At 39.0% G+C, this 10236-nt stretch overlaps 1 protein-coding gene across 1 annotated transcript; it reads left to right on the top strand.

The window, feature by feature from the left end:
• Window positions 1-7300: 7300 nt before the first annotated feature.
• Window positions 7301-8851, top strand: LOC138607709 (GTP cyclohydrolase 1 2-like). The gene is made up of 6 exons (XM_069680350.1): window positions 7301-7571; window positions 7744-7853; window positions 8111-8166; window positions 8261-8292; window positions 8391-8475; window positions 8722-8851. The coding sequence occupies exons 1-6, from the start codon at window positions 7301-7303 to the stop codon at window positions 8849-8851; spliced, it is 684 nt and encodes a 227-aa protein (XP_069536451.1).
• Window positions 8852-10236: the final 1385 nt, after the last annotated feature.

A 10236-nucleotide genomic window follows, 5' to 3' on the forward strand; every position in this document is an offset into this window, starting at 1 on the left:
AAAGCTCCAAAATACAGATTTTTTTTGCAACTCAAACTTGCATATTGTCGTTAAAAGAAAGATGACTTAGTATGTGGTCTGTTTCTAAAAAACATATAGTTATAGGAGTATAAAAATGTACTGATTGAAAATTGCGCATCACAAGTCAAAGCGTTGGAAATGGCGTCCCCATCAAATACTTTGAATGGTGCACAGCCATAAAGTCTTCACGGCTCTATGTTCACAGGACATTCTGTCCAGTTCCGATGCGAGAAAATGAGTCCTCCGATCTTTATCACCTAAGCCCATGTTTTTTAATACTGGTGTCTGGTACTGGTACTAAAAAATCTTTGCATCCGTTTGGGAACACACGTCTTAGTTATTTTTCAACACAATTTATTAATGACTTTTTTTGGTTTCAGATATGTTTCTTTTGATGTTGATTAATCAGAAAAAAAACCAGATGTGTATTAATTACGACCTAATCAAAACAGTGTAAATGGTGTTTGCTTGGCTGTTGCAATAACGGCAATCTCCAATGGATTGGTGGATCCATAAGGACTGGTGTAGAGCAACTTGGAGTCTCCAAAATCGAATTGCGTATGTTGCATTTTACAGCAGCGCTCTACTTTCACAGAATGTCAACAACTGAAATCTATCATCAATGAAATTGTCGCCCATCCAACACATATTGCTGAAGGTATTTATAATGTTGAGGAAGACTGTCCTCTGAATGTGTTTTTGTTTTCGCTAAAATTTTCGTCGTAGACCGTTATCGAACGGGACGGCTGATGTACGCCATATTTCCCTCAACGCCTGTAAGCTTTCCATCGTCCCGTTCCTAGGCTGGGAATGACGACGAGATATGAAGGCTAAACATGCACGGAACTTTCTCAATAGCAACTTCTGGTGTAGATAAGAGCCTGAAAAATGAAATATCATCAGCAAACTCAGCAGGTCGGGACAGTACGCACCTACCTGGGCCAAGACAGAAGGGACCGGGCAGCATAGGGAAGCCAACATTTCATCGACATCCATGAAGCGGCAATGAGACGTAACCGGACGCACACGTGGCTCAGATCAAACCAACCACAGGCCTCGGTCCTCACGCCATCCTATGTCCCTCCACCCCCCCACTTGTCCTATCCCGTACCGCCTCTCCTCTCGTGTCCTCCATCTTTTAAAGATCCACTCCATTTGGTTGTTGTCCGTCCCCTCAGAGTGCCCCAATTTCCCACGCTGCCATTTCTCTGGGTATTTCCTCTCGTCTTCACCGGTACATCTCAAGTCCTCATGAAAATCAAGCTTTTTCCAAGACATATCCTACTTAGTTTTTACTTTTACATGCAATGCAATGTAATGCAAAATAAAAAATCACCAAACTCCTGGGTGCAGAATTTAAAAAGTATAAAAAAATATATGAATAATTGTGAAAAAATCTATAAGAATTGTGTAGATTTTTGGAGCTTATGCCTGCAAAGGAAAGGCAAAAGTAAAAGAGCAGGATCACTCTTCGCACCGTAACTCTTTTGCACAGTTTGAGAGCACAGTGTGGCTGCACAGTGGGGGGACAGAAGCATGAGAATGAGTCGGTGGGAAAAAAAAAGCCCCTTCTATATAAATAAATAAGGGAAGGATGCCACTGTTGCTATACAGAGCAAGGGGCTTAGTGATCTCCTGAAATCCTATTGGCCGGCCTGTTGCCATGTGCTCGGGAGTCAGCAGAGATGCTGCTAACAAATCAAGGAAATGTTCTAATATTAGACTGTATGTATCTAGGCAGCGGGAGCCCCTGACCTCTCAACTCCGCGGCGTTACGTTCCACTTCACAGATCAGCATAATGAAAGAAGTGGTGTGGAAGTAACTGGTTAAAAAAAATGTTACGGCACTGTAGACAAAACAGCAGACACAGCCCCCCCTTCACCCCATCTCTCTCTCCATAATATTCCAGCCAGCACTCTTACAAGACAGATCCATCGTCTGTCTGGATCTCTGATACTCATGACGTACAGATTCATGTTGATTTCACAGCATTTTCCGACTCTGGACAGTTTGTAGAGCGTTTTTTTGTCATTTAGGTGAAAATGAGGCATCAAAAAAAGGCTCTCTCTAGTGATTTTCTACCTACACGTTTGCTGTAATAAACTAGGTCCATGCATTAAAAATTTAGCAAATTGCGACTGGTGAGCTTAGAAAAAAACATGCATGCTGGCTATTCCTCTGCTGTTGTTTGCTACTTTCCCCTTACCCTGCATTTATTCCATAAATCATTTTCTGTCTTACATTATCATTTGTGTTGTTATTAAGCTATTAGTTTGATTTGCTATTTATTCAGTTGAACTGATTTTATTTCTACTTTTTTATTTTGTGCTCCTAGCAGGAACACATAATCATCGATTTTTCTCTTAACTATCGGATGATCTTTAACACATTTTTTAAACCAAACTTAAATTTCTAATGCAGATTAAGTTTACACTATCTAATACAGTGATATTATGGAGCCCAGTAGATATACACAGCTTTCCTGTAAAAACAAGCAAACTTATTCCAAACTCCATCCATTACATACATTACTCATTAAATTCATAGGATTTCCTAAGGAGCTCCTAAACATCTTCTCACAATTCTTGTTTGCTGGTGGTTCTATTGGGCATTTTGGATTCTACAGTATATCACAGATCTTCTCATGTCCAATAAATACTACAATCAGTTTTTTAGAGATGATTTTCTTACATTATCTCTCTGAGGAAGTTATCTTAAACAGATGTTGTAACTGCAGAAACCTGGGAGACATTGTCTTCTCTGCACAAACCATTTTGTTCATACTCGATGCACACGTTTAGGTCCTTTGCAGTTTATCCATTCATCTCTCAAGCACGCTGATACTACTTCCTGGCTCTTTGCTCTACTTTCAGTAAGACACTGCAGGATACAATGAAGCTCTGTGGTACCCTGTCAGCTCGGAAGGGATGTCCCCTAATTTTTTAAGGCTGATGTGAGGCCCTCAGGCTACAGCAGCACTGAAGCCTCAAGACAACCATGCAAGAGGTCACAACACATGAGTATTTTTTTTTACATCAGTAGGCTTATAGTTTTCATAAGGTATTTAATCACCAAACAAATCAATTTGTAATCCACAGAGTGGCATTTAAATGACCCGGTGGTTTAATTTGAAAGACCTAGAAGTCCCGTGCCTGCGACTTGAGTTCACACAAGTCTAATCTTGAGTGCTTGAAACCACCAACACTCACATGCAATAGCAAGCCTCCGTGCTTCAGCAAAATAGAATGAAATTTATCAGATGGCTTAAATATGGCACTGTGCTTTTCAATATAATTCAATACAATGAGCTTTATTGGCATCAATGTAACAGACAATATTGCCAAAGGGTCAAGTCCCACATACAGAAATCTACAGTTTTTGTATAATATGGAAATAGGATGGACTAAAAGAAAAAAAGTAGAAAACATAAAAAATCTAAAAGAAGAAAAATAGAGCCACTCTGATGGATTAACCAGGCAAATATCAGTGAACTAAAACTTATTGTAGATATACTGCAGATACCCTATGGCAATCCCAAAAATGAAAACTAGATACAAACCCAACGAACAAATATGTGAAAATTCAAATATTTGTATCCTGACATTTGTACATATCTTGACAGTCACATTCTTAGCCGATTGAGCGTTCCCTTTTAAACACAATATACAGCAGATAGTGTAAGCATTTTGCATTATGCACAGCTGAACACTTTGCAGTGAAACCCTTGATGTGAAACAAATAGAAGTCTCTTTGATGGAGGGAAACAAGTGGAAGAAATATATCCTGCCTTCACGAAAGCATCTGGAGCATGCGCTCAGTAAACTCAGACAGCTCTTTTTTGTATCCTGTCTTTATATTGTATCTGAAAAGATTATTAAATTTGCATACTCAAGTTTTGTGAATGTCTGATGTGTTCACTACAAATGCAAATACAGTCCGACAGACTCTTAACTGTTTGTAACTGGACATTAGTTGACTTTTTCTAGACTTGGATGTATAGACCAACATAGCCCTCTTCTATACCTGCCCTACCTGTGCAGCAGTGAGTGTCTTTATATCAACAGCAGAGAAGGAGGAGCGGATGTTGATTCCAAAAGACTGATGGACAAAACAATGAAGTCGAGGACAAACGTTACTGTGAATACAACCAGAACTATGTGAAGTTGTTATATATCCTATTTTGTTACAGGTACAGCTCATGCTTGTTTAAAAGAAACACAAGGCTAATCATTAATTATTCCATATTTTTAAAAAATATATAATTTCAGGTACTTACAAACAACTTTACAATAAAATAAGGTATGCATGCATGTTCACACTTGAGCGTCTCATTAAACACAAGACTGACCTTCACCCTGCTGACTGTCTCGTGCCTCAGAAGAATGCTTGTATCTACCCACATCTTGGAACACATTAAGATCAACCCAGCACGTCAGACAGCTTCATAAACAAATTGATTAATCATTTATTAACTTTGATACCTCAATTTTCTGATTTCTATGTATCTTCTTTTTATGCTCAAATTTCACAATTTTGTTTCATTATTGTTTTTTAGGAAATGTGTCACCAGGAGGCTTAATTCTGTGAATAGTGTCGAAACATTTAAAAGGGTTGTGAACAGAATAACAATGAAAGGCATGACGTGTAGGCGCACGTCAGCTTCAGCGTGCTGACTGTCACAATGCTGCCGTGACCATTAAGGCATAAATATATTATTTATGCACAGCTATGCATCAAGACATTTATTCCCATTCATTCCCAAATTGTAAAAGAAACCTGGACACAATTCTGCACTGGGAGGGGAAGTTTACAAATAATGTACTCATGATCACTTTCTAGTTTATTACTAGTGTGAAGTTTAATGAATGTGTCTGTCACCAGACAGTCATGAAGGCTGCAGGGGGAGAGATGTTCCCCTGACAAGACCAAGTACATCTGATTGAAAGTTTGAAATCAGTGCAGACTTTTAGGAGGTGACTGAATATATTCACAAAATATACTATAATCTGTTGTTCATATGCTGTACACCAGAATATATTTGTACTGGTAAAAATGTTTAAAATACTTTTCAGTTGTAAATGGTTACTGGGTGAATACATTGAATGTAGTTATACTAATTGCAGCTGTAGTCTCCTTTAGTTAATCGAGCAAAAGGGAAAGCTCTCATTGCTTTATGTTACTCTTTGTTTTGGATTAAGTTTTATACATCACCTTTTCTGCATTACGATAGTTGTTCTTTGCTCTTTTGTGTCTTACCTAATAAGTCAAGCCTAAATAATATACTTGAATTAGGCTATGTCTATGTCTGTAGCCTTCTTAGTTTGGGCTTGATGACTTCTGTGATGTCAACAAATTAAAACATGATAATAACAAAATACAGAAAATTATGAAGAAAACAACCTGGCAGTATGTCTTGCTTAGTGATCTTTCACAGCTTTGCTGATTTCTCAGATACAACCTCTGCATTATGTATTTAATTTAACATTAGGGATGTAACGGTACCTTGTGAGACAGTTGAAAATCAGTACATATAAGGGATGATTCAAATAGGTGAAATTAAAAACGAATCGCAAGACTGCAGAAGGTGCAATCTGACTTTGACGTCTGTAGCTAAATAGAGGCGTACAGACATGGTGGCAGCAGGTGAAGATTTTGCAGTTGAGGATGCTCAGAGCCGGTTTGCACATTTTTCCTTTTATCTGTAAAGATCGCCATCGCTATGGAGAAAGAGAGATGACCCCGGTACGTCCCTCCTGTTAATATTTTGATTGAGGTTCAAGCTCTCTTGTTAAATATGGACGTTCTTATGCTGCAGTTTAAATGATTTTGTGTAGCTGGTTGGTGCTGATGATATTCTGCACTCTTAGTTTTGGTTAGTTTCAATCCTTTTCAGGCCATGTCCAGGTGATTAACAGCTTGGGGGGGGAAGGCTGTTTTTATGTCTTGTGGTGAATGAGTGTGTTGTCCTGTATCACCTGCCAGAAAGGGCTGGCCTTTTCATCCTTTGCAGAGCTCTCTAGTCCTTCTTGGTGTAGCTGGCAAACCATGCTGTGATGCGGTATGTGATGATACTCTCTACAGTGCACCTGTAAAAGTTCGTCATGGTGTTTGTTGCATGGACAGGTAGGCAGTCATGGGTGAAGAGGGCATACAGGATAGGGCTCAGCACACACCCCTGGGGAACACAGTCTGGGGGTGGTTGGTCAGGAAGTCCAGTTGGTTGCATTCAGGCCCGGTGTTAAAGGCTGAACTAAAGTCCAAGAAAAGCATCCTGACATATGTGTCAGGTCTTTCTAGGTGATCCAGGGCAGCGTGGAGGTCAACAAAGATTGCGTCTCTCGTTGATCTATATATCCCCGTAGTCAGACTCGTGCTGGTCTCAGTTGGCCGGGTTGATAAGTTTAATATGGGTCAAAATTAGTCTCTCAAAGCATTTGGCTATCACCACGCTGAGTGCAATCAGGCGACAGTCATTTAAGCAGCTCACTTTTTTTTTTTGCTTGGGGATGGGCACGATAGTTGCTGCTTTAATGTATGTTGGGACAACAGTGTGGGTCAAGGAGAGGTTAAAGATGTTGGTGAACACCTCTGAAAGTTGGTCTGCACATGCTCGAAGTACCGGCCCCGGAACGCCATCTGGTCCAGCTGCTGTAACGTCCATCGTTACATCCCTATTTAACATTCATGTCGTTAGGCATGACTGTAAAACTCATCAGGCCCAGCTTGGTGACTGTCACTATGTCTGCTTTAATAATGAGTAACAAAAATTGAAAAGTTAAATGTAAAAGTGAGAAGTGTAAGTAAAGAAATATAAATTGAACATAACCTGCACTAGTTGGGATTTTGATTGGACTTGATGGACTTACTGTGGACTTGGTGTGAGTTGTAATTGTGACAACCTTACAGGTTAATTAAGCTGTATTTTACAATCTGAACATAAGCAGAATGTGGCCTGGCATATAAATCAAAATGTTTATGATTTGATTGATCTGTAGTCTTCTGTGACCTCAAAGCATAGCATGGAACTAGGTATTTAATCATATATCACAAGATCAGTCACAAGAAATGCTCCATGACATTTGTTGCAAGAATATTTGAAATTGATTTCTTCTGCGTGGGAGTCCGGAGGTTTCAGTGATGCTGTAGCCTGAGGGCCTCAAATCAGACTTTAAAAACCAGGAGACATCCTCTCAGAGACCACTGAGCCAACACCATCTATAGGCGTGTTACATCGTATCCTGCAAGTGTCTTTGACTGAAAGTAGAGCGAAGAGCCAGGATGGAGTATCACCATGACTCAGAGATGAAAGAAGTAGTTGCAAAGTACCTGAACATATGCATCGAGTCCAAACAAAATGGTTTGTGCAAAGAAGAGAAGGACTCTAAGGACTCTGCAGGTATAAATAAGCTGCCTCGCATTGAGAACGCCTATACGACCATACTGAGTGAGCTGGGAGAGGACGTGGACCGGGAGGGACTTCTACGCACACCCCTACGTGCAGCCAAAGCCATGCAGTTCCTCACTAAAGGCTACAAAGAAGCACCTAAAGGTGAGCGCGGTCAAATAGATGGCAAAAGCTTTCAGTAGAGATAAACTTGACTGTTCTGGTCTCATGAATTAATATTGTCAAATGCTGAATTATAACGAATGGACACATTGTTGGTCAGTATGAGGGCTTTTGGTTTGTGACAGAATATTAATCCAACATTTACTGTCCTTAGATATCCTGAATGATGCCATATTTGATGAAAATCATGAGGAGATGGTGATTGTCAAGGACATCGATTTGTTTTCTCTCTGTGAACATCACCTGGTTCCCTTCTTTGGAAAGGTAATAAAAACATGTAATACAATTCCTAACAAACATTCTTCTCTGACTGATAATTACTTATAATTTTAGCAGATAGTGTCACTTGTCTCTTTTAATATATTTCACATGAGCCTGATTTTTGCGAAGAATATACAGTACATCACTTGGTTAAAAAACTGTATTTGAACATGTATCACCTGATGATGATGATGATGATGATGATGATGATGATGATGATGATGATGATGATGATGAAATTATTTGTCTTCACGCTGCAGGCTCACATAGCATACCTCCCAAACAAGAAAGTGGTCGGTCTAAGCAAGCTTGCAAGGTAGGTGATGAGAACACACAAACAAGCAGACACGCTGACAACTGGCACACACACACACACACACGTTAACATCTGTGTCATCATTTTCTTACAGAATTGTTGAGATCTACAGCAGGAGGCTTCAAGGTACAACACTTTCATTGAACCTTAAATCTTCATTTATATATTCTTGATTTATCTTTTTCATTTCTGCATTACATGTAATGTTGTTACTTTCTCCACAGTTCAGGAGCGTCTAACCAAACAGATCGCTTCAGCCATCTCTGAGGCGTTGGAGCCTGCAGGAGTTGCAGTGGTGATTGAGGCTACGTGAGTATTCAGCTTTGGTTTCATCAATAACAGAAACTCAAGACATTAATGTAGATTCCCTTTTTTGTCTTTAAGATATACATGAATGTGTTTACTGTGACAGTGCTAAGTGCATTACATGTGTATAAAGTTCTGTCATCACCTAGATTTAGTGTAAATGTAACAGCTTCAAGTAATAAATGTTTAAATCATGAATGTGTTTTATTGTTTTATGGTAATTTAAACTATGTTGTGCGTGTTTTTCAGCCACATGTGCATGGTAATGAGAGGTGTGCAGAAGATGAATGCCAGCACTGTTACAAGTGTCATGCTGGGGAAGTTTCAAGATGATCCCAAGGCCAGGAAGGAGTTCCTTGATCTCGCAATAAGGAAGTAAGGGAACCGTTAAACGAGCAACACTTGCAGCTGTTGATTTGTGCATTTCTGACAGTTTCCCTTGCCTGTGAATTACTGTGGTTGAGACCCTACTCGAGCTGATATTTCTGTATGTGTTTATCTTGTTTAAATGTCACTGAGGAATGTCTGACCAAACATACGTTTTGAAATGTGAAACCACTGTAATGTACTGTACTGTAATGGTGACATGGTGCTTTAAGAACAATTTCCAATAAGAATAAACATGAAGCTATTCTTATTTTTGTCTCTGCTTATCCTTATTGTGTGTTACCTTAGACAGTAGACTGAGTTTGCTTTTCTTCATTAAGGGGAATGTAAATTCTTACAAGGTCATATTTATTGGGGTTTGACTTTGTAACTGTTATCTTCAGCGGATTTGTAAAAAAAAAAAGAAAATCATGTAAAATTTCTAATGTTGGGCGAAGTCCTCTTTATTCAAGTACTGTAGAGAACAATTTTAGGTACTTAATTGAATATTTAAAGCTTCTGCTCCTGTTTACTTCTACCCTAAGACTTTACCTTACTCATCTGACAGCTTAAGCTACAGCTTACTTTGCAGATTAACTTAATTGTTACAAAACTATCAAATTCATTAAGATGTGTTCTTACACGTTAAGATAAGACCTTATTGATCACCTGAAGTAAATTTACAAGCTACCTTGAAATATTTACGTAATTACAATTGGTTAAGTTAATGCATCAGTTATTATAATGGCTCCGGGGTGGCTGTGGTAGAGTCTGTCGTCTTTCAATCGGAAGGTTGGAGGTTCGATCCCCAGCTCCCTCAGGCTACATGTCGAAGTGTCCTTGGGAAAGACACTGAACCCCAAATTGCTTCCGGTGGCATAGCCAACGGGTATGAATGTGATATCTGATTGACAGTTGGGCACTTTATGGAGCAGCCTCTGCCATCAGTGTGTGCATGGGTGAATGTCACATGTAGTGTAAAAGCAGCTTTGAGTGGTCGCAAAGACTATAAAAGCGCTGTATAAGTACAGTCCATTTACCATTCCATTTATAATGCAATAATAGAATGAATAGAATGATACATATTGTTCTGAAATTGACCGTTCTGCATAGTGTGTACCTTTAGAAATACTTAATTCATCTTTTTGTTTTCATCAATTTTCATCAACTTTGCATTTATTTTCTTCCATGTTAATCGTCTCAGTTTTCAAATGCAGTAACTTCAGAATACCAATAAATAACTTCATGTTTCCTTCTGTTCAGCCCAGGCAGAAAATGATCCACAGAAACTTGTGTTTGCTTAACATTAAAACTATTGGAACTAAACTATCCGCTGCAGGAGAACATCAGGGTAAAGAACAGTTGTTTATCATTTAAAAAAAAAAAGTTTGTAATGTT

The sequence above is a fragment of the Semicossyphus pulcher genome, unplaced genomic scaffold (genome assembly GCF_022749685.1).
Source record: "Semicossyphus pulcher isolate SPU_LCO1_2020_fin unplaced genomic scaffold, fSemPul1.0.p SCAF_4, whole genome shotgun sequence".
Lineage (NCBI taxonomy): Eukaryota > Metazoa > Chordata > Actinopteri > Labriformes > Labridae > Semicossyphus > Semicossyphus pulcher.